The following is a 24,389-nucleotide window of genomic DNA, read 5'->3' as shown; positions in this document are numbered from 1 at the left end:
TTAATCCGGTAGTGCAGTCTGAAGCATTACTGAACAGTGTTAATATTGCAAATCTTTGAAATAAAAACACGTTTTATTAATAGAGTAACTGGTAGTGTTGAATGAAGACTAAAGCCGCTGCCTCTAAAATGGAGAGTAGAGTGCGGTGGTGTTGCGGTGGTGTTGCCAGCCTGCAGGGGAATTACTTTTCCTTTTCTCTTATGCGCTTCATTCTTATTAAATTGATTCGGTAAATTCCAAAGGGTCTTTTTAATGTTAGTTCATTTTTGTTTAAAAAAAGAGTTATATGCCGTAATTTTGCCTTGACGATGATGTGTGAATTTGACCGAATGTGAATGATGATGATGCTAATGATGGTTATAGCTATATTTTTCTAAACTTTTATTTAACCATGAAAATCCCATTCAGATATAGAATCATATGAGGATGATGACTAAGACGTTAATTGTAGGTGTAGGTTTCTGATGATGCAGTTTTTATGTTAAGTCTTTATATGATGTTACCTTGTAACAATGAACTAACTGATCATAGCATTGATTGTTCATGACTGTTGGCCAATCAACAAATTAATGATTATTTTCAAACTTGAGATGAATTCCACTGTATTTGTGCAGTCAGTTAATTACAAATGTTGTTAAATGGGTCAACAGGTTTATTTCGGCAGCCTACAGTCGTGGTATGAAATAAATATATTACATCTGCTAATCTGTAGTGCATAGACTCTCTTCGCCGTTGTTTTGAACAAATGAATGCATGAAAGACTGAATGGATGAATGCATGGATGACTAAATATGTAAATTAATACAAAAAATATGATAATAGATGCATGTTTTTTTCATTTAATTTTAATAGAAATAAATTAATAACAGCGTTAATAGCTTTCACATGTACATGAATCAATCAGACAGTAAATATATCATCCATCAGTCTATTAGCCAGCCTCATGTACATGTCACATGTCTCCAATGATGATTATGTGGTTGTCCAACACACCTCTTCTTCCTCACTGCTTGACTCTGCTGTCGAGGAATCTGCACCAGTTTGTACCAGCAAACCTCCCACGATCTCACATACGCATGCGCTGTGTTCCTGGAGCGCATACAATACATAATTGTTTTAGAGTCAACTCAACCACAGCAGGTGAAACGCTAACGCATCCGTTGACTGAAACGGCGTTTGGAAGTTCCATGCTTCACATGTGAGTTGTGGCAGCAAAATTCATCCGATTTGTGGTGATCTAGAACATTTCCTCTGATTAATTTAGCCTCTTTTCAAGGACATTTGATATTGGACCCACCTTCTGTTTCAAGACGGTGTTCAGCGTGTCGAAATGTGTTTTCATGACGCGTTGCCTGTTGTGACCGACCCTCCATCTCCAGAGGATGCCCCAACACCACACCCGACCTGGTGACAATAAAATGGTGGTCTGTGAATTAGTTCCGTATTAATTAATGTTCTGAAAATATTATACAAAAATAATTTAGATGAAATCACAAATTAAAGACCTGTGCCAATTATTGTCTGACCCCCAAATATAGCTTAGACTACACCATGAGGGATCATACTTACACATCCCTCTAATTTCTTAACTTAACAAGGTCATCTGTTTTTGAACAGGTTCAGTGTTTCCTTGTTCCACGTGACAGGAGTCAGGCCATTAAATAATTGGGCCATATATCTCAAAACCTCTAATGCAACTACAGAAACGTCCTCACCTGTATAAAAAAAACCCGGGGTTTAGGCATTAGGGTGTCTCATAAATTCCGTGGATAAACTTCCAATTTATCATTTTGAAATTGTAAAAATCATATACTATAGTTTAGGGTTTAAAATCTTGCTGCATGATACTGAAGTGTATCCTGCCTGTGTGTTCCTGTAAACCTGCTCTGGAAACATGCGCTCGACTTTTCTTTTAGACACAGAACTGTAACTTGTCCACCCTGAAATAAAGTGAGCTGTATTGGAATAGTAACCTTAAATGAAACATTGTGGTACAGAGAATGAAAGCATTGGTGACATATAATGTGCTCTAATAAAATAAAATAAATGTAGGCCTAATAATGAGATATATTGAGAATCAAAATGTGCACACCAAATAGCGGACTGGTGCAATATTTAGGGGACTGGTGCATAAACTGCGTCCACCTGCACCGATCGGAGTCAGCTGTGCCTCGGCAGAACTGAGTCAGATAGAAACTCTACTATTTCAACACAACCATGTTTCTTTTCATAATATTTAAGTGAAACAGACTTTCTAAATGATCAACAACCGATTATCTTAATCTTGATTCGATATGATACCTACGTTGCTGAAGATGTCCATCATAGAATAAAGCGAAGTATCGCTGTACGTAAAGCTATAAAACATTATTTTGTGGTGAAGAAGGCTGCAGGCTTCAGGCTTTAGCTTCCCTTCACAAGCCCCACTTTTTTTGCTATAGTGAAATTAATAAGAATGTTTTTTGTCCAGCAAGTTAACAGTTTTCATACATGTCTATGCAGATGTGACACGTTAAAGGAAATACTCATAGCCTGTTATACATTAAAAAGTATTAGTAAGTTCATAGTATGTGAGGGTCTTAAAACATCTAAGGTTAAAAAGATCATGCATTCTGTATTTGTTGATAGAGATTGATAACATTCATATAATTGTGTTAAAAAGTTAAAACCCATCAAGCTACAAAGGGTAAGAATTGTAAAAGGAATGTGTAAACGTTATATTGATTACTTTATTTTGTGGTGCCTAATTGAAGGGGAAAAGTGTTCATCTGTGATCTACTAAATGCTCTTAATCTATGAGCCTGAGATCGATTGCTCTGGTCTCCACCCAAGTTCGCGGGGAAATCGCGATCTTTTCCTTATTGCAGTAAAAGTTCTCAGTGAGGAAACAATACCGTATCACTCGTGATTATTTCTCCCCTTTTTCAGGGGCGTAACATTTTTGGAGGCTCCGCTGAGATTGCTGCTCAGATGTCCAGTTTCCACATCCTGGTCGCTGAATTCCGAGCCAGCTAAATCCCCACATAACAACTCAGGCAGGCTGCAGTGAGGAAAGTGTTGCTGTTCGAGGAGAGCTGGAAGTTGGTGGTTAAGTACGTGTCAGCTGAGGCCATTGATCGACCATCAGAGACAGTAAGGACCATCTAATTCAGAGTCAACTCCTGCACAGTAAAAGTTCCTCCTGTTCTGTTAACATGACGACCGCCTTGGAAGAACTACAGGAAGAGGTAGTAGGAGAATTGCACACCCTGACTAAAGACAAGTTACTAGAGATATGTGATTTCCTTGACATCTCAGGCGAACAGAGAAGAGATGTTCAAGACAAATCCCGCATATCATTGATGACTCACATTATGATGTTCCTTGAAAGAGAGGAAGTTGCAGAGTTAGAAGATGGCGGCATGTCGGAATTGTTGCTACTTAAAGACAAAATGACAGAGATGATCAGTGGCATAGATAACGAAACAGGGCAAACTGACCATGATATTGAAAGAGCCGGAAAACATCACAGAATAGAGGAACTGAGAACTGCAACCCCACAACAAGGGGTGGGAACTGAGCAGATTACTGCAGCTAAAGCCAGTGATTCTCTGCGTGCCGCTCTCACCCAGTGCACAGCCCAGCTCATACTGGCGCAAAGAGTTTAACATTTCTGGTCAGATAGGTGAACCGGGCCAGAAAGATAAACAGATTTTTTCCAGCCTTGCCCATCAGATCGAGAATGGACTTAACAGAGGCTATCCTGAGGTAGAAATAGTAGACGCAGTAGTCAGGGCTATTTCTCCAGGCTCACAGCTACGCAGCTACTTGGAAGGTAAACCCCAGCTAACTCTTCCCACACTTAGATGTATCCTGCGTTCCCACTTCCAAGAGAAGAGTCCAACAGAGCTTTACAAACAGCTAGCTTCAGAAGCACAGCATAGCAAGGAGACCCCTCAAAGCTTCCTGATGCGCGTCTTAGATTTGAGGCAAAAAGTACTGTTTGCATCCCAGGAGTCAGAATCAGGGCTTAAGTATAACCCTGCTCCAGTCCAGCGCATGTGTTTACACACAGTCCTTACAGGTCTCCAGGGTGACAGTATCAGGATAGACATGCAGCCTCTCCTGCTAGATAGCGAAACATCAGATGAGGTTTTGCTAGAGAAGCTTAACATTGCTTGTGCTAATGAGATAGAAAGACGAAACAAAAGGCAGTTTAATGCCCCACAGCCTGCTACAACGGTAAGTGTAGTCCAGTTAGAAGATACGCCATCTGCAAAGTGCCCTGTGAAGGAAGCCAAAGCTAAGATACCCGCAGAACTGTTAACAGAGTTAGCTGAACATAAGACAGGTGTAGCTTCTCTAAAAGGTCTCAGTGCAGAGATTGCTTAGATTAAGGAGACATTACAGCAGCCTATGTTTCAGTCACCGCCTTGTGTCTATGCCCCACCTCCAGTTAGGAGGCCAGATAGGACCCCCAGCCACCTGTTTCCCAGCAGCAGTATTACAGCAACTACAGTCATCCCCAAGCACCTGACCCTGCGCAGCATCAATATGCACCTAACCTGTATACCAACCGCTCTGCTCAAGCTCCAAGGAGGTGTTTTGTCTGCCAGCGGGCCAGAACAGATGCACGCTGCACACACTGCTTCCGATGTGGGAGTGGAGAACATTTTCAAGCTGGATGTAAAATCCGGGGAGTCAGACCATCAAGAGAGGCCCCTTTAAACGGGGAAGGGTTACCGCTGAGGGACGAGTGTTAACCGTAGCTACCAAAAAGTCTCAGAAATGTGAAAATTGTGCCAGAGAAGATTCATTTGAGAACCTGAAACAATGTTCATCATGTAAAGAGACACTGTGCTGTTCCAAAGTATGTCAAAACCAACATTGGACTAAACATAAGAAAAAATGGGTTAACTGCCTTGTTCAGGGGAAGAACAACAGATTTGTACCTTGTCAGCTCGGGGATTCGATCTAGCAACCTTTCCGTTACTGGCCCAACATTCTAACCACTAGGCTACCTGCCGCCCCATATTCAATATTGAATATAAAAAAACAAGAAAACAGTAACCTATTTCGAGAGTATAGTGCAGTGGTATTGGCTTATCTTTTCCTTTTCTCTCATGGTGTTCATTCTTGTTACATTGATTCTGTAATGCCAAGCGTCGGCTGGAGTGGAGTGGTGTCAAGCTCGCTGCAATTGGACTCTGGAGCAGTGGAAACACGTTTTCTATACTGATGAATCTTGCTTCACCATCTGGCAGTCCGACGGACAAATCTGAGTTTGGCGGATACCAGAAGAACTCTACCTGCCCGAATGCATAGTGCCAACTGTAAAGTTTGGTGGAGGAGGAATAGTGGTCTGGGGCTGTTTTTCATGGTTCGGGCTAGGCCCCTTAGCTCCAGTGAAGGGAAATCTTAACGCTACAGCATACAATGACATTCTAGACAATTCTGTGCTTCCAACTTTGTGGAAACAGTTTGGGTAAGGCCCTATCCTGTTTCAGCCTGACAATGCCCTAGTGCACCAAGCAAGGTCCATACAGAAATGGTTTGTCGAGATTAGTTTGAAAGAACTTGTCTGGCTTGCACAGAGCCCTGATACCAACCCCATTGAACACGTTTGGGATGAAATGGAACACCGACTGCGAGCCAGGCCTAATCGCCCAACATTAGTGCCCTACCTCACTAATGGTCTTCTGGCTGAATGGAAGCAACTCCACGCAGCAATGTTTCAAGTAACATCTAGTGGAAAGCATTCCCAGAAGAGTGGAGGCTACTATAGCAGCAAAGGGGGATGAGATGTTCGATGAGCAGGTGTCCACATACTTCTGGTCATGTGGTGTATAAACTTTAAGTAGAACATCATGTGACTGACGATCAGCAGCAAGTTTAATCTGCATCCCCTCAGATGGTTAGATAAAACCATTCTCATTGGTTTTAGACTACAACGAAATTTGGACAAATTATACAAAATACATTGTCTTCACAAATCGGGGAAATTACCACTAAGGACCCCAAAGTCAAGCTTAAATGAATTTATGTCTATTCACGCCAGCGGAGAGATTACAGACAAACAGCGCTTCATGTGGAAGTTAGTCAGAAGCTCTGACGAGGTATTTCCCCCCTCGGCATATTTATACTGTCTCTACGGGTTACACAAAGATAGCCAACTGTCTCCTTTCTCAGCAAAGGGTTTGCTCTCAGAGACCAGCTGCAGAGGAGGACAAATCCTGGCAACCACAGTCTGGGTGTTCTGCTGAGCCGACCTTGTGAGAGCAATACTCAGGTACCCTGTCTGTCTACAACAGGTGCATTTCTAAGTATTAAACAGGTAAAACATGTAGAATAAGCAGTGGTGTAAAGTACTTAATTAAGAAGTTTTTGGGGGTATCTGTACTTTAATTGACTATTTACATTTTTGACTACTTTTACTTTGACTTCATTACATTCCTTAAGAAAATATTATTATTTTTACTCCATACATTTTCCTTGACACCCAAAAGTACTCGTTACATTTTAAATGCTTAGCAGGACAGGAAAATTGTCAAATTCATGCACTTATCAACAGAACATCCCTGGTCATCCCTAGTACCTCTGATCTAGGGGACTCACTAAACACACATGTTTCGTTTGTTAATTACATCTGAATGTTGGAGTGTGCCACTGGCTATCCGTAAATTAAGAAAACGAGAAAATTATGACGTCTGGATTGCTAAATATAACGAATTGGAAATGCTTTATACTTTTACTTTTGACAATGAAGTATATTTTAGCAATAACATTTACTTTTGATACTGAAGTATATTTTAAACCAAATACTTTTAATCAAGTAGAATTTACTGGGTGAATTTTACTTTTACTTGAGTCATTTTCTATAAAGGTATCTTTACTTTTACTCAAGTATGATAGTCGGGTACTTTTTCCACCACTGAGAATAAGTGTAAGACACTGAAAAAGCAGAAAGGGACACAAAATATAAATATAAATTTATAATAATAAAAAACGATTAATTATGCATTTAAATGTAATAAATAGACTAACAGGGTCCCACGTGATTGTGTGCATTCTTTATAAACTGTTAAGGGCGTAGCTTCTGAGATGAGTCCGGATGATCAGTTTGCCTTAAAAATATCCAATCTTTGCAGATGACGTTTGGTCTCTTTCCTGATGAGCTCCCACGCCTGTGCACTGTAGTTCTGAAAAACAAAGGAAAATGTACATATTAGTGGTGTTGACTTTCTGGTCAAATAATGATCATATTGTCTTGAACAACAAAGGGCTGGGCCGTATGTAATAATGTATGAAGCTTCTCAGAGAAGGAGTGCTGATTTAGGATCAGTTTTGCATTTCAGATCACTATAAATAAGGACAGAGGAGACCTGATACTAGATCTGCACTTCTCTGAGATGCTTAATACATATGGCCCTAGAACCCAAAACAGTGTTTCAAACCTGCTCCTGCTTAGCCTAGTTAATATTCATTTGATTAGATGTATTGAACACGTTGCCATCCGAAACCAAACTCACCATTTTTCTCAGAACCTTCCTATTCAACTCCTTGAAGTAGCGTTTCAGTCTCCTCTCAGGTTTCTTGGCAGGTGATACCTGTTGGACAAAATTAAAACATTAGCCTCCCACTGAACATAACAGCCCACATAGATTTTCTCACTTGTACAGTTAGTAGTCTACACCTAAAGCAGGGCTTTCCAACCCTGTTCCTGGAGAGATACGGTCCTTTAGGTTTTCACTACAATCCTAATCTATCACAGCCGATTAATTAGCTGGTAGATAAACTGAATCAGGTTAGTTACAACTGGGGTTGGAGCGTTAACCTACACGAGGGAAGCTCTCCATGAACGGGGTTGGAGAGCCCTGACCTAAACAGGGATTATACTTTAAATAGACCCGTTACTTACACAGGATTTAAGGTTCTCAAATTGGCGTTCTAGAATGTTGAGGAAATCGTCCCGCTTTTTCTTGTCCCAGGTGACAGATTTCATATTCCCATCAAACAGTTTTGTGATTTGATAGATGGTCTCGTTCCGGAATCTGACTTGGTCCTCAAACTACACATGAACATGTAAAAAGAAGATTAGAAACAGTATAGGCTTCAATTATGGCATCAATATAACATTGGCTCAAGACCGCTATACTAATATCAGAACATGAAAAGTCAAAATTCTAGTTTTTACCCCGGCGTCATCAATGTGTCTGTAAAGTGATGTTGGGAAAAAGACAGGGGCATCCTGCTCTGTGATGTCTCCTCCCTGGAATACAACCAATATAGTATTTTAAGTCACGCGTCTAAAAGTATAGCTTATACTGCAAGGACAGTATAGGCCTAATGTATATAGCCTCTCGTGGTCGCTCTGTCATTATAGCCTAGCACCCTTTTACTATGGCTACTCAAATATAGATTACAGTCTTCTAACACAAAGGCTGAACATGAAACACAATACTATTTTGATAGGTTGGTTGTTTTGCTGTCCTTAATACATGCATTCAGTCTCCTCTTACAGTGTGCTGATAACTCACCATCTGGTCCAGCAGGGAAAGGTATTCTGAGCTCAAGTGACCGTAGTGGTGTTGGATCCAGTCACAGCAATGACACACGCTCTGCATACTGCAAATAAATTGAAAAAAACACGTCCAACTCTGCATTGTATACATTGTAAATAGTAGTTTGCTTTGCTCTTATTTTCCCAGTTGAGTTTGAACATTTTGGCTCTTAAGTAGTTTTATTTGGAGATGGGAAAGCGAAAACTGTATGGAGAATATCCCCGATTAACCTACCGGAGGCGGGGGCTTTAACTTTTCAGACTCCAGCACATGCAGGCAAAGGAATTCCATGTTTTGTCCGACTTCTGGACGAACAAATGCCAGCTTTGAATGATAGTTTAACCACAACAATATAGGTTATTTTATTTAGATATAGGCTATTCGCGAGAATAAGCTATACGCGAGCTAGGCTTTTAACTGACGTTAACTTCGCGTGAACCGCAAAAAACAAATTCAAAAAAAGTCTGGTAACAAAATCGTCGAAGTCGAAATAAAACCCCACACTATGACATTTACCCATATAATAGGTCAATTTAGTGGGTTACGTTCCCAAGTTAGTCCGAAATATTGTTTCGTGGGGTTCTTGCAAGTCCTTAGTGTTGCGCTTCAAATTAAAAGTGAAAGGGAGACGTCTGCGTCTCTCATCTTTTCATTTCAACAATGACGTAACCAACTTCCACCAACTGGTGATGCAATTTTGACGAGCAGTGACAACATGATTTGTTGGAACGTTGTCCTTTTCTTTACAAAGGAAAAATGAAAAATTATATTTGACCATACATGTTATGGAGCCGCCAATACGGCTAGGCTTCACTGCTGGTCTCAGATCCCTTCATCACTTTCACTTAGCCTCGACTTTCTGTCTGTCTGTCTGTCTGTCTGTCTGTCTGTCTGTCTGTCTGTCTGTCTGTCTGTCTGTCTGTCTGTCTGTCTGTCTGTCTGTCTGTCTGTCCGTCCATTACATTGATATAACTTTTTACTCTAGAACATTCAAAGTGAAAAATATAGCCAACCATACACATTCATTGTTGACACATGCATTTGATACATGTTATTCGCAATTACAGTATCAAGACCTTGAAATACCCCAAAATATCAAGTACAAAGACTGAAGGAGACAAGAGAGATCAGTCTGAACATTTAAATAAAGATTACAGAGTAATGTGGAAAGGTCTACATTCTAAAAAGCTTTCTCATAGCATAAGAAAAGCATGTTTCTCTTTGTGGTTAAAGACAAAGTCTCCCCACAGTTTCACGTTTTGGCTTGACAACCTTGTCGCCATTGCTTGACCCTCTGAAATAAAACCAAAAGAATACAGTTAATTAATATTACAGTTGACATAATGTTATCCTAATGTGCATCTAAAACTAGAACAATGGTACAAAGATTTTCATTATTTTCATTATTTCCTCATGAAACCAGGTCCACCACTTGGGTTCCTCCTCCTGAAGTTTCAAGTTGTGTTCTAGAGGTAAAGAACAAACCAATATTGATCCTACAGTGACAGCTTAAAGTGAATTGATTTCATCAAAGTGTTAGTGTTGGTTAGTTATGTTTTGACTGGTGAGATTATTGAAAGAATGATGTGAAATAAAAACAGGCAATGTAAAAAACGGATCTTTCCTCCCAACAGCTAAAGGTCCTGAAGCTTCTGCACATGTGCAGGACCCGTAGGCTATAGGACTAATAGTACTGACATCCATATGTCCTGAGCATGTTTAATACAAATATGAATGTTCACACACCGACAGACTGGGCTACAGAATGAGCACTCAGATTAATAATATTTCAAAGTATACAAATGTTTAATAAGTTAAAATTTGATGAAGAGCAACATATTTTCCAATAGATAAATCAATACATTCATAAATAGGCATATACATAAATAAATAACCTTAATAAATAAATAAATAAATAAATAAATACATGTATAATATTTCTGTTTGACGTTGCACATTACGTGATTGTAGAATAGTAGGCTTTTAAAATCATGTACAATTGTAAAACACAATTCCAAAAATGTTCTGCAAGTTCAAGTTCATGTTCTGTTGGCCCACAGAAGGCTATCAGAGTTGTGTTCCAGAATGAACTGTAGGGTGTACAGGAGCTCTTTTCGAACCACTTCCCAGGCGCAGTAACTGAAATTCTGTGAAAATACAAATAATCTGTTAGGGAAATGTATGGTAATAATGTCCAATGTAGAGATATTATCAAAACAATGTGTCTGTATGTGTTTAACCTGTAGTCTACCTTTTCTTTTAGGACTGCTGCAATGTTCCCAAAGTACGTATTCAGTCCTTCTGTCCTGATGAGATAATCACTTGTATCCACACTGCCCATCATCTGCCAGAAAGAAAAAGGCAAGCGCTGAATAATAATAAAAATGTCACAATACCACAATTAAACAGTTAAGCGATGTGAGTTGACATATTAACTCACACATTTGCTTTCTTCAATCTGGCGGTATACAATATTCTGAAAATTCTTCAACTTCTGTTGGTCCCACTGAGTAGGCAGGTCGTCAGCTTCAAACAATATGTCGATGTTCTTCAATGTCTCATAAATAGCCTTAGCACCACTGCTGCCCAACTGAAACGGACAACAACAATACTTTCAAATAACATCAATGGCAGTTTAAAGTTATCTACTTTCTATTCCTAACGGTTGCAAATACTCATTCATGCTGTAAAGAACATTTGGATATGCTCGCTTGCCCTTACCTGTGGCGCGCCGGAGGATGCAAATGCGGTGGCTGGGAATGCCATGAAGACGTTCTCCTGCAGACACTCCAGAGGAAAATTACCCCCCTGAAAGAAAGAGAAAACACAACATTCACGTTGAGCTATTCAGTTATACATAGGTGGATAATACTTCTCAAGACAAAATAAAATAAAAAAATGTACCATGTCTCTCAGTAGGTTGTGGGTTATTCGCACCAGCTGTCCTTGTAGCTGACAAGGCATGGGCATGGAGCAAACGTGCGCGACGCAGAGGAAGGCGCTCATCCAAGTGATAGTCTGAAGTGCCATTCTTATTGTAGTTAGATGATCTGCAGCAGATGATCATTGTTAGTCGAATATAATCCTGAAAATAATTCATTATTTGTATCCTGAAGCAATTATCAAATGATAGCATATTGTTGACTCACCTGTTGCCAGTATATTGCAAATTTCCTCCAGTGAGAATGTGGTTTGTGTTCTGATCCCATATCTGCGGATTAATTTAAATAGTGAGGATTGAAAGGATGTACAAAAAGTGAAAGGGTGTCACGCTAAATTAGGAGTTAAAATGAATGAATTTGGGAAAGTTTTGCCCAGTGAACCGCAAGTCCGGATTTCTCTTTTCGTGTGCTCCACTTCCATCTCAGCATGTTTCGAGTGTTCCTTCATGGGAGGCACGTTGTCCTAAGTAGGTTGAAAAAATATAACTCATAGATGGCCTTTTGAAAACGCAAACTTTTCAAAGAAAGACAGGGAGAAGGAGAGAGGGAGAAGGAGAGAGGGAGAAAGAGAGAGAGAAAGAGAGACAGAGAATATCGACCCCCTTAACTTTACAATGAATGCAGTAGACCTCTTTATGTCTTTATCAACACCAATATTAAACTAATGGCACTTTTATGGACTAAGGGTAGGCCTACTACAATGTTTGTTTTTTAATCACAAAACTGCTATTTGCTTGTTTCTTTCTTTATTTGTTTGTCTCTCTCTCTCTCTCTCTAACGTCCGTATCTGAATAATGAGGCTAACATTAACATTTTATTATTTATTCCTTTCGAGAGACTGGCAGGGATATTCCTATAAATAAACTAATGTGCCAATGTGTTGTGATAACGTTATCGTAGGCTTATTAGAAAAATACCTACATTCTAATTCCTAATAATAATACTTTTCATCGTCTTAGATATGCTTAGCTTAAGGGTAAAATTATAGTTTTGATATCTTGGATGGTCATTACTTGAATCAATTGCTCTCTGACAGTGGTTACCGTTCTCGAACACTATTACTCAGCAATTTACCAAAAATGTGGTCGAGTGACACTATGCTGTTGTTTTGAACTGCATATTGTATATAAACAAATGAATACATGAAAGACTGAATGGATGAATGCATGGATGACTGAATATGAAAAGTAATACAACCAATATGATAATAGATGCATGTTTTTTTCATTTAATTTTAATATAAATAAATAAAGGAATAAATAAATACATAGCCTTCACATAAATCAGTCAGTCAGTAAATATATCATCCATCAATCTATTAGCCAGCCTCATGTAAATGTCACATGTCTCCAATGATGATTATGTGGTTTGTCCAACAGACCTCTTCTTTCTCACAGCTTGACTCTGCTGTCGAGGAATTTTTAAATCTGCACCAGTTTGTAGCAAACCTCCCACGATCTCACATGCGCATGCGCTCTGTTTCTGGAGCGAATACAAGACATGCATTTTTTCAGTCAACTCAACTACAGCAGGTGCTGAGCTAACGCATCCGACGACAAAAAACGGCGTTTGGAAGTTCCATGTTTCACATGTGAGTTGTGGCAGCAAAATTCATCCGATTTGTGGTGATCTAGAACTTTTCCTCTGATTAATTTAGCCTCTTTTCAAGGACATTTGATATTGGACTCACCTTCTGTTTCAAGACGGTGTTCAGCGTGTCGAAATGTGTTTTCATGACGCGTTGCCTGTTGTGACCGACCCTCCATCTCCAGAGGATGCCCCAACACCACACCCGACCTGGTGACAATAAAATGGTGGTCAGTGAATTTGTTCCGTATTAATTAAAGTTTTGAAAATATTATACAAAAATAATTTAGATTAAATCACATATTAAAGACCTGTGCCAATTATTGTCTGCCCCCCAAATATAGTTTAGGCTACGCCATGAGGGATCACACTTACATATCCCTCTAATTTCTTAACTTAACTAGGTCATCTGTTTTTGAACAGGTTCAGTGTTTCCTTGTTCCACGTGACAGGAGTCAGGCCAATTCATAATTGGGCCATATATCCCGAAGCCTCTAATGCAACTACAGAAACGTCCTCACCTGTGTAAAAGAAAACAGGGTTTTAGGCATTAGGGTGTCTCATAAATTCCATGGATAAACTTCCAATTTATAATTTTGAAATTGTAAAAATCATATACTATAGGCTTCAAGTGCATCATCCCAGTCCGACATCGCTAGAGCTGCCCGTCAGTCAAGAGTTGCCAGAACTGCCCGTCAGTCAAGAGTCGCCAGAACTGCCCGTCAGTCAAGAGTCGCCAGAGCTGCCCGTTAGTCAAGAGTCGCCAGAGCCGCCCGTCAGTCAAGAGTCGCCAGAGCTGCCCGTCAGTCAAGAGTTGCCAGAGCTGCCCGTCAGTCAAGAGTCGCCAGAGCCGCCCGTCAGTCAAGAGTCGCCAGAGCCGCCCGTCAGTCAAGAGTCGCCAGAGCCGCCCGTCAGTCAAAAGTCGCCAGAGCCGCCCGTCAGTCAAGAGTCGCCAGAGCCGCCCGTCAGTCAAGAGTCGCCAGAGCCGCCCGTCAGTCAGGAGTCGCCAGAGCCGCCCGTCAGTCAGGAGTCGCCAGAGCCGCCCGTCAGTCAGGAGTCGCCAGAGCCGCCCGTCAGTCAGGAGTCGCCAGAGCCGCCCGTCAGTCAGGAGTCGCCAGAGCCGCCCGTCAGTGAGGAGTCGCCAGAGCCGCCCGTCAGTGAGGAGTCGCCAGAGCCGCCCGTCAGTGAGGAGTCGCCAGAGCCGCCCGTCAGTGAGGAGTCGCCAGAGCCGCCCGTCAGTGAGGAGTCGCCAGAGCCGCCCGTCAGTGAGGAGTCGCCAGAGCCGCCCGTCAGTGAGGAGTCGCCAGAGCCGCCCGTCAGTGAGGAGTCGCCAGAGCCGCCCACTAGTGAGGAGTCGCCAGAGCCGCCCACTAGTCAGGATTCGCCAGAGCCGCCCACTAGTCAGGAGCCGCCAGAGCCGCCCACTAGTCAGGAGCCGCCAGAGCCGCCCACTAGTCAGGAGCCGCCAGAGCCGGCCAGACTGCCCGGCGATGCCAGAGTGGCCCGACTGCCCTCCGGCGATGCCAGAGTGGCCCGACTGCCCTCCGGCGATGCCAGAGTGGCCCGACTGCCCTCCGGCGATGCCAGAGTGGCCCGACTGCCCTCCGGGTCTGCCAGAGTGGGCCCGACTGCCTTCCGGGTCTGCCAGAGTGGGCCCGACTGTCCTCCGGCCCAGCCCGAGTGGCCCGTCTACCCGGAGCTGCCGGGGTGGGTCGTCTTCCCGGAACTGCCAGAACCAGAGCCACCTCCAGATATAGGTGGGTTGGGGAGGGGGGGTGTAGCACAGTGCCGTCGTTGACGGCAGCCACCCTCACTTCCCTCCCTTTAGTTTAGGGGGATTATTTTGTTGTTGTTTGGGGTTTTTGTTATTTTTGAGGTGCTTCCGGGTTAGCACCTTTAGGGGGGGGTACTGTCACGTCCTGGCCAGTATAAGGGTTAATTGTCATTGTAGTTTGGTCAGGACGTGGCAGAGGGTATTTGTTTTATGTGGTTCAGGGTGGTGTTTTTTGTAGTAAGGGCATTTGATTTAGTATTCCGGGTTTTTTTGGGCACTGTTTGAGATTCAGGTATTCTATGTTTAGTCTAGGTAGTCTGTTTCTATGTTGAGTTAATTGAGGTGGACTTCCAACACATTGTCCGATTTCAAAAAGGCTTTACGGTGAAAGCAAAACATTAGATTATTTTAGGATAGCACCTTAGCAAAAATAAAAAAAATAAAAACATTTTTCCAAGCACGGATAGCCGTCACAAAACCAGTTATACAGCTAAAATTAAGCACTAACCTTTGACAATCTTCATCAGATGACACTCCTAGGACATCATGTTAGACAATACATGCATTTTCTGTTCGATCAAGTTCATATTTATATCCAAAAACCCAATTTCTACATTGGCGCGTGACGTTCAGAAAATGTTTTCTCCCCATAACTCCCGGTGAATAGGCACATTTAATTTACAGAAGAACTCATAAACGTTGACAAAATTTATAACAATTTTTTAAAGAATTAGAGATAATCTACTCCTTTATGCAACCACTTTGTCAGATTTCAAAATAACTTTACGGAAAAAGCACATTGTTCAATATTCTGAGTACAGAACTTAGCCTTCAATGCTAAGCTATACAGTTAGCCTACAACCACGGCGTCGACAAATCTCTAAAAATATGTTCTAAATATTTTCTTACCTTTGCTGATCTTCGGCGGAATGCACTCGGAAGGGCACCCACTTCCACAAGAAATGTTCATTTGTTCTGCAAAGTCCATCATTTATGTCCAAATACATCCATTTTGTTGACCCATCCAGAACACTTTACAATGCCATGTGGCGTGGACGCAAATCCATAGACGAAATGTTCAAAAGTTCCATTACCGTTTGTAGAAACATGTCAAACGATGTTTAAAATCAATCCTTTAGGGTCTTTTTTAAAGTAAAATTGCGATAATTTTACAACCGGGCAATAGGTATTCATCCCAGAAGAAAAATAACCAACGAAGTCACGTGCACGCGCGTCACGAGACACCTGTCCTCAGACTGGCCAGTGATTGACTGAGCCAGAATTTTCTGCCCGGTAACAGGTGACGGATGAAACCAGTTCCTTAAGATTGTTGAAAGCCAATGGAAGCCTTAGGAGGTGCAACGTAAATCCTATGTCACTGTAGTTTTTCAAGGGATTCAAAAGAAAAACTACATTTCTAATTTCTCCCAGTTCCTGATGCAATTTTTCTCAGGTTTTTGCCTGCCATATGAGTTATGTTATACTCACAGACACTATTCAAACAGTTTCAGAAACTTCAGAGTGTTTTCTATCCAAATCTACTAATAATATGCATATTCTATTTTCTGGGCCAGAGTAGTAACCTGTTTAAATTGGGTACGTTTTTCATCCAGCCGTGAAAATACTGCCCCCTAGCCCCAAGAGGTTTAAGACCCTTTACATTGTCGAAGCACCTTTGGCACCGATTACAGCCTCGAGTCTTCATGGGTATGACATTACAGGCTTGGCACATCTGTATTTGGAGAGTTTCTCCCATTTTTCTCTGCAGATCCTCTCAAGCTCTGTCGAGTTGGATGGGTAGCGTCGCTGCACAGCTATTTTCAGGTCTCTCCAGAGATGTTTCAATCGGTTCAAGTCCAGGCTCTGGCCAGGCAAATCAAGGACATTCAGAGACTTGTCCTGAAGCTACTCCTGTGTTGTCTTGGCTGTGTGGTTAGGGTCGTTGTCCTGTTAGAAGGTGAACCATCGGACAAGTCCGAGGTCCTGAGTGCTCTGGAGCAAGTTTTCATCAAGGATGTCTCTGTACTTTGCTCCGTTCATCTTTCCCTCGATCCTGACTAGTCTCCCAGTCCCTGCCGCTGAAAAACATCCACACAATATGAAGCTGCCACCCACCTGCTTCACCGTAGGGATGGTGCCAGGTTTCCTCCAGAAGTGACGCTTGGCATTCAGGCCAAAGAGTTCAAACTCGGTTTCATCACATCAGACCATCTTGTATCTCATGGTCTTACTCCTTTAGGTGCCTTTTGGCAAACTCCAAGTGGGCTGTTGTGCCTTTTACTGGGGAGTGGCTTCTGTCTGGCCACGCTACCATAAAGGCCTGATTGGTGGAGTGTTGCAGAGATGGTTGTCCTTCTGGAAGGTTCTCTCATCTCCACAGAGGAACTCTGGAGCTCTGTCAGAGTGACATTCGAGTTCTCGGTCACCTTCATGACCAAGGGCTTTCTCCCCAGATTGCAACCAGCCCTCGGAAAAGTCTTGGAATTTCTGTTTTTATTTTTAATTTGCAAAAACGCCTAAAAACTTGTTTTCACTTTGTCATTGTGGGGTGTTTTTGAAGATCAATGACGATTTAAGAAAAAAATAAAAATTTAGAATAAGGTGTAATGTAACAAAATATGGAAAAAGTCAAGGGGTCTGAATACATTCCGAATGCGCTCTATCAAATAACCTGACAATGATCCACATGATATGGGTAGAATCGAGGCCTTTCTCAGTCATGAAATACGAAGCTAGGTCCCTCTTGGTTCTCAGTCTCTCCTATACCACTTTGCCCAACATGTTATTCCCCAGAGGTTGTCAAAACACAATTTGTATGGTTTTATAACTTGTATTATTATTATTATTATAGGGCTGTGAAACCCAGAGCTGAATGTCTTCAGACTGAGCATTTGTCACTGGAAATTGCTGATGACATTGAACATAGCTGAGGATTAGGGTATTCCATTCTTTTCAGTCTCTCTTTTCTTCCCTGGAAATGCGTTCCCAAGCAAACTAGACAGATAGCTAACAACTAAGTCTAAAATAAAACTCCTAAGGCTAACATTTCTTGAATGAAAATATTGAAAACGTTTAAATACGGTCTCAGAAACACCTTAGCAGCCCCGTGCTTGACAATTTTTAGTTCAACTTTCCTAACTTTTTTGTCAGTACTGGGAAAGGTTTTGACCACAAGCTGACTGGCCAGTCATTTCTGAGCGCCTTACTGTCCTTCAATAAGACATCTCCCACTTTTACATTTGGCTTTTCTGCGTCTCTGCAGCGTTGTCAGGTACTCCTATCTCCAACTTTTCCAAAAGGTGTCAGCGAGACACTGGACTTGCTTCCACTGTTTTCCATGAAGGTCGTTCATGCTGAAGTATCCAGAAGGGGCTGAGGAAGTGCTGGTCTTTTGTGTCAGTAACATTGAGGGTGTGAGAATGGCAGGCATGTCAGGGTCGGTTGACACTGACACTAGGGGTCTCGCATTGATTATTGCCTTAAATTCAGACATAATAGCGCTCAAGACCTGATGTGTGAGACGAGTGGTGCCTGTCTGAAACTGCATAGCATTTAGGATACGTCTGGCAACCCCAATGATACTCTCCCAAGAACCACCCATATGAGACGAGTGTGGGGGATTAAATATCCAAGTACATCCCTTGTCTGAGAGGTATTTAGTCAGTTCTGAGTCATTTGTTTAGATTCCCAGTTCCCCGCAGGCACCTATAAAGTTTGAACCTCGATCAGAGCGTAGCACTTTTGCTGGACCACGGATAGAGAAAAAACACCTCAGCGCGTTGATGAAGCTGGATGTGGACATGGAATCGATGAGCTCAATATGTCCATGCTCTAGTGGACATACAGGTAAAAAGTACTGCCCAGTTCTTGGAGTCTGCACTACCACCTCTTATATATTTTTAACTTCACCTTTTTTTAACCAGGTAGGCCAGTTGAGAACAAGTTCCCATTTACAACTGCGACCTGGCCTGACCTCTAGTGCAACGAGTTATGACATTCCATTGTCCAAACACATCAAGTCCAACGCTGGTGAATGGTGGTTCAGATGTGAGTCTGTCTGCTGGCAAGTCAGCCATCTTTTGGTCAAGGAACCTCCTTCTAACGTTGTGGCAGGTGAAACACTTGTGGATGATACCAAAGACAAGACGTTTCCTCCCAATAATCCAGAAGCCTGCTGCTCGAATAGATCCATCTGAAAAATGATGGCCCTGGTGAGCCACTTGCTCATGATAATGTCTTACCAGCAAAGTGGTGACATGATGTGTCCGTGGGATGATGAGAGGATGTTTTCGTCTTGTGACATGTCGGCAGAGGACAAGCGGCCTCCCACCATCAGCAACCCATCCTCATCAATCACTAGGTTCAGCTTTTTGAGTGTACTTTGTTTTGGGAACTCTTTTCCCTTTTCAAGGCATTTGAATTCCTCTTTGAAGGCTTCATGTTGCACATAGTGAAAGATTGCTGTTGTGGCTTGTGACAACTCACTTGTACTGCATGGTTTATTACAGTCATGTCAGCCTCTGCAGTTGGTGTTGTCCGCGCCTTCATGGAAGGATCTGGCAACATGAATGAGGTGTGCTGTGGTTCGATTGAGAGCTTTCCAGCTTGAGAACCTCTTAAAGCGATGAGAGCCACGTTGAGCTCCAGTAACCTTAGTGGCGAAGGCTGTGACATCTGGTCGAATCTCTGCATCTGCGGGAGGCTCTACAAGGTCAAAATTGATGGTCTCAGGCTCTCTTGAGTTTGCTTGGGTCAGGAAAGGTGGAACTGAGAACCAACTGGTGTGCTTTAAGAGCGCAGCTAGTATGGGCCTGGTTGCATGGTCTGCTGGATTGCTGTCAGTGTTTTCATAACAACACTGATCTGGATGGGTAGACTTCCTGATGTGTGTTACCCTATTGGCAACATACACATAGAATCTTTTGGTGAGATTGTGGATGTAACTGAGAACTATCTTACTGTCTGTGTTACGTCAATGTCCATTTAGTCTCTGATCATTTCATACATCTCAACAGCTAGCACAGCCACACACAGTTCTTGGCGTGGGATAGTGTGGGCCGGTCGAGGGGCCAATTTTGATTTCCCCATGACACTCACTGTGGTCAGATGAGAGTTCTCTGATTAACCTCACTAGGGTATGTGGGATGCTAGCGTCCCACCTGGCCAACATCCAGTGAAATTGCAGAGCGCCATATTCAAAAACAGAAATACTCATTATAAAAATTCATAAAACATACAAGTGTTATACATAGGTTTAAAGATTAACTTCTTGTTAATCCAACCACGGGATCAGATTTCAAAAAGGCTTTACGGCAAAAGCATACCATGCGATTATCTGAGAACAGGGCCCAGCGGACAAATCATAATCCATAGGCTCAAACGTAGTCACAACAGGCAGATGAAAAATTCTAATTGTATCCATAAAGTTCGTAGAAACATGTCAAACAATGTTTATAATCAATCCTAAGGTTGTTTTTAGCCTAAACAATCGATATAAAAGGTAAACAAGAAAGGCGCGCTCTCGGTCTCGCACATGAAAAATCTCTAGGCCACTGTAGTGTCCACTTATTCAGAGTGCTCTTACTCCCTCATTTTTCAGAATAAAAGCCTGAAACAATTTCTAAAGACTGTTGACATCTAGTGGAAGGCATAGGAAGTGCAATTAGAGTCCTAAGTCAATGGATACTGTAAAGGCATTCAATAGAAAACTACAAAAATAAAGATATCCTACTACCTGGATGGATTTTTCTCTGGTTTTCGGCTGCCAAATCAGTTCTGTTATTCTCACAGACATTAGTTCAACAGTTTTGGAAACTTTATAGTGTTTTCTATACAAATCTACCAATTATATGTAGATCCTAGCTTCTGGGCCTGAGTAGCAGGCAGTTTTCTTTGGGCATGCTTTTCATCCGGAGGTGAAAATAGTGCCCCCAACCCTAGAGAAGTTAAAGCTTTACCTTGCATTGTTATTGGAGCCACGAACCCAAGGGGTCATAAAGACCACTCACTGTGGACAGGATGCCTCTCCGCGTAAAAGGCTTCTCATTGTAGGACACCTGGAATGTGAAGCTGTCTGTTTTCAGGTTCCAGGAAAGTCCCAGGCTCTGTTGAAAGGGGAGAGAATCCACTCCGAGGTCCAGGTCTTTTAAGTCTTTAGTATGGTACTTCATGGGGAAGTCTTCCATAATTATTTTGCTATTGGATGCAATCTTGTGTAGTTTCATGTTGGACTCCGCTTACATTGCTTGTGTTTTTCTTAGAATGTTGATAGCTTCTTCTATAGTAGCTACTGATGTCAGCCCATCATCGATGTAAAAGATCCTCACTACATATTGCTTGGGTTTTGACCCGTGTTCCTTCTCACCCTGTAGAGCAACTCATCTCATGCAGTAGATGGCTACGGCTGATGAGGGGCTGTTCCCAAATACATGCACTTTCATCCTGTACTCAGTTATGTTCCTATCTGAGTTGTTGTCTACCAGAGAAACCTTAAGTAACCTCTGTGATCCTCACGTACTCCAAAACAGTTAAACAGTTGTTGCATATCTGCTGTTAGTGCCACTAACTCCTTGACACTTAGCACTGGAGTCAACCACCACTCTTACATGTTCAGGTTATTGTAGATGGTAAACTCCAAGTATGGGCAGATACCAGCGTTCTTTGTCTCCCTCTAGTGGCTCTCCACGAACTATGAAATGCATTATGAAGAAAATTGTATAGTCCTACGGTTGCCTACACGAAAAAAAGGGGTCTTTCTGACTCCAAATATACCAGTACTCCGAAGAATTAAGAGAAAGCAAGCATAGAAAACAGTATAGGCATTAATACAAATAAAAAAACAATCTAAAGCTTCTATTATAATATAATTATTTTGGTGATAACCTGGTTGATTAACAATGTTTGGTTATCACGTTTTTTTTTTTATAGAAATATATATGGGACATAAAAAAGGCAGTTGCTCATCAAGCATTGCTCAAATAACTTTCAATAGATTGTTCCAAAGTTTGACCCCGAAAAAGTTTGTTCCTAATGAATGAAGTCGTACAAAAATGTATGTATTTTCCTACGTATTAAGTAGCACAAAATGTGTATCTTTTCACACAAATTAAGCCACACAAAAACGCACAAAAATGCTTGAAATATGCAAAATACTTTTCGTACATATTTGCACGAATTGAGTGTGAGATTGTGTTGCAACACAACAAACCAATGTGCCAATGTGTTTTACACCATTGGTTGAAACAATGCAAATATTAACAACCACTGTATATCTTCAAAATGTAGATAAAACTAGAATTGTGATTTCATGGATCATCCTTCCTTGCATCTATAGTTCTGTGACAGTGGTTATTTGTTTCAACACCATCTCTCAGCTATTTACAAAATAGTGGTTGAGTGTGCTTTGGTTTTGTTTCAATGTCAGAGTTCCCCTTTAGAAAGTCGGTCTATAAAAAAAAGAATGCATGAATTAATTATATAAGTGAATGAAAACAATATGAGATTAGTTGTATGTATTTTTTATTTAATTGTATTGTATTATAAATAAGACAGGAATAAATAAACGCATAGTGTACACATCAATCAGTCTACCAATATAAATAAATAAATAAATAAATAAATAAATAAATAAATAAATAAATCTGTCATTCTGTCAATCAAGCAGCCGGCCAGTCAGTCAGTCAGTATATATATGAGCCATCAATCTGTTAGCCAGCCTGAGGAATATGTCACGTCTCCAATGATGATTCTTTGGTTCTCCTCACAGCTTGACTCTGCTGTCAATGAATTTCTTGAACTGCACCAAGTTTTCGCGAATCTCCTTTCGCACAATCTCCCATGCGCATGCGCTGTGTTCCTGGAGAGCGTACAAGATATACATTTTATTTCAGTCAACTCAACCACTGCAGGTGTTGTTGCTCCAACGCATCCATCGACATAAAAACGGCACTTGGCAATTCCAAGTTTCATATGTGAGTTGTGGCATTGAAATGAGTCCTATTTCTGGTGATTTAGAACTTTTACTCAGATTAATTTAGCCTCTATTTGAGGACATTTGAAATTGGACCCACCTTCTCTTTCAAGACGGTGTTCAGCTTGTTGAAGTATGTTTTCAGAGTAACCGACCATCCATCTCCAGAGGATTCCCAAACACCACCTACGACCTGGAGACAATATACAATGCTGGTGATTGCATTAATTATGTCTTATGAGACGGTTATGAAAATATTAGAAACATATTTGGTGTGTTTGAAGTGTTTAAATTATTTAAATACCAATGCCCACGATTGTCTGCCCCCAAAATACACTGAGTGTACACCACATTAGGAACACCTTCCTAACATTGAGTTGAGCACACCGTTTTACCCTCAGAACAGCCTAAATTCGTCAGGGCATGTGTTCCACAGCGATACTGGCCCATGTTGACTCCAATACTTGCCACAGATGTGTCATGTTGGCTGGATGTCATTTGGGTGGTGGACCATTCTTCACACAGAAGGGAAAATGTTGAGCATGAGAAATCCAGCGGCGTTGCAGTTCTTGACACATTCAAACTGGTGCGCCTGGCACCTACTACCATACTCCCGTGAAAGACATATTTTGTCTTGCCCATTCACCCTCTGAATGGCACACATACACAATCCATGTCTCAATTGTCTCAAGGCTTAAAAATCCATGTTTAACCTGTCTCCGCCCCTTCCTCCACACCAAAAGAAGCGGGTCTAACAAGTGAGGGATCATTGCTTTCACCTGGATTCAGCTGGCCAGTCTATGTCATGGAAAGAGCAGGTCTTGCTAATGTTTTGTTCACCCAGTGTATAACCTATAGACTACACAAGAGGGCTCATACTTACACATAACTCTAAGTTTTGAACTTGACGATATATGACGTTTTGGAACATATTAAGATTTGTTTTGTTCCACGTGACAGACGTCAGACTGTTGTTGTATAATTGTTCCACATATCGCATAGCCTCCAATGCAACCACAGAGACGTCCTCACCCTGGATAAAATAAAACAGGGTTTTAGGCATTGGGTGTCTAAATAAGTGGTTTTAAACTTCCAATTACCCGTACTGTATTTAAATTATACTGTACTTTAGGCTATCAAAATGCTGAAGTGTATCCTACCTCTGTGTTCTTGTAAAGATCCTCTGGAAACATTTGTTCGACGTTTTCTTCTGCACACATAAGTGGAAAGAGTCCACCCTGAAATAGAATTCATATCAATATCAAGAAGTAAACTATTTTGTGATAGTAACCTTAAATGAAACATTGCGGTACAGAAAGTGAAAGCATTTCTTAAAAATATAATGTGCTATAATGCAAAATAGAAATCTGAATATCATTGCGAATTTTGCGCATCAATTTGTGCACACCAAATAGCGGACTGGTGCAGTTTAAATTCCTCACCATATCTGAGAGCAGGCCTATGCTCACATCGTTCAGCTTCCGCAACCTAAACTGCGTCCACCTGCAATGTTTTGATGCTGCTGTGCCTTGGCAGAACAGAGTCAGGCAAATGCTCAACCATTTCAATACAGCCAT

At 41.5% G+C, this 24,389-nt stretch overlaps 3 protein-coding genes across 5 annotated transcripts; all 3 read right to left on the bottom strand.

The window, feature by feature from the left end:
• Positions 1-7,044: 7,044 nt before the first annotated feature.
• On the bottom strand, positions 7,045-9,194 carry LOC106600966 (interferon a3-like). Of its 3 annotated transcripts, XM_045714973.1 has the most exons (6): positions 8,775-9,194; positions 8,517-8,604; positions 8,174-8,248; positions 7,898-8,047; positions 7,509-7,586; positions 7,045-7,178 (listed from the first exon to the last, which is right to left on the bottom strand). In XM_045714973.1, the coding sequence occupies exons 2-6, from the start codon at positions 8,601-8,603 to the stop codon at positions 7,095-7,097; spliced, it is 474 nt and encodes a 157-aa protein (XP_045570929.1). In that variant the 5' UTR covers position 8,604; positions 8,775-9,194; the 3' UTR covers positions 7,045-7,094. The 3 variants fall into 3 exon arrangements, with proteins under 3 accessions (XP_045570929.1, XP_045570928.1, XP_045570930.1); XM_045714972.1 differs by having other exon boundaries at positions 8,517-9,184; XM_045714974.1 differs by lacking the exon at positions 8,174-8,248 and having other exon boundaries at positions 8,517-9,193.
• A 1,294-nt stretch (positions 9,195-10,488) lies between these two features.
• On the bottom strand, positions 10,489-11,592 carry LOC123741677 (interferon beta). Its single transcript, XM_045714981.1, has 5 exons — positions 11,445-11,592; positions 11,262-11,348; positions 10,981-11,130; positions 10,792-10,884; positions 10,489-10,687 (listed from the first exon to the last, which is right to left on the bottom strand). Exons 1-5 carry the CDS (start codon positions 11,568-11,570, stop codon positions 10,580-10,582), a joined length of 564 nt encoding a protein of 187 aa, XP_045570937.1. The 5' UTR covers positions 11,571-11,592; the 3' UTR covers positions 10,489-10,579.
• Positions 11,593-22,541: 10,949 nt separating this feature from the next.
• Positions 22,542-24,389, bottom strand: LOC106600866 (interferon a3-like). Its single transcript, XM_014192597.2, has 5 exons — positions 24,255-24,389; positions 23,973-24,050; positions 23,696-23,845; positions 22,913-23,005; positions 22,542-22,698 (listed from the first exon to the last, which is right to left on the bottom strand). The coding sequence occupies exons 1-5, from the start codon at positions 24,387-24,389 to the stop codon at positions 22,603-22,605; spliced, it is 552 nt and encodes a 183-aa protein (XP_014048072.2). The 3' UTR covers positions 22,542-22,602.

Source organism: Salmo salar, chromosome ssa03 (assembly GCF_905237065.1).
Source record: "Salmo salar chromosome ssa03, Ssal_v3.1, whole genome shotgun sequence".
Lineage (NCBI taxonomy): Eukaryota > Metazoa > Chordata > Actinopteri > Salmoniformes > Salmonidae > Salmo > Salmo salar.
This window is presented reverse-complemented; position numbering and strand designations above follow the sequence as displayed.

Coding starts and splice junctions, on each gene's coding strand:
- LOC106600966 (XM_045714972.1), bottom strand. CDS start 8,651: ATGTATACAATGCAGAGTTGGACGTGTTTTTTTCAATTTATTTGCAGT. Junction 8,249..8,516: donor TTTCCCTGCTGGACCAGATG/GTGAGTTATCAG, acceptor GTTGTATTCCAG/GGAGGAGACATCACAGAGCA. Junction 7,587..7,897: donor TTGAGAACCTTAAATCCTGT/GTAAGTAACGGG, acceptor TTTGTCCAACAG/GTATCACCTGCCAAGAAACC.
- LOC123741677 (XM_045714981.1), bottom strand. CDS start 11,570: ATGGCACTTCAGACTATCACTTGGATGAGCGCCTTCCTCTGCGTCGCG. Junction 11,349..11,444: donor ACAACCTACTGAGAGACATG/GTACATTTTTTT, acceptor TCTTTCTTTCAG/GGGGGTAATTTTCCTCTGGA. Junction 10,885..10,980: donor AGATTGAAGAAAGCAAATGT/GTGAGTTAATAT, acceptor TCTTTCTGGCAG/ATGATGGGCAGTGTGGATAC.
- LOC106600866 (XM_014192597.2), bottom strand. CDS start 24,389: ATGGCTGTATTGAAATGGTTGAGCATTTGCCTGACTCTGTTCTGCCAA. Junction 24,051..24,254: donor TAGGCCTGCTCTCAGATATG/GTGAGGAATTTA, acceptor ATTCTATTTCAG/GGTGGACTCTTTCCACTTAT. Junction 23,846..23,972: donor ATCTTTACAAGAACACAGAG/GTAGGATACACT, acceptor TATTTTATCCAG/GGTGAGGACGTCTCTGTGGT.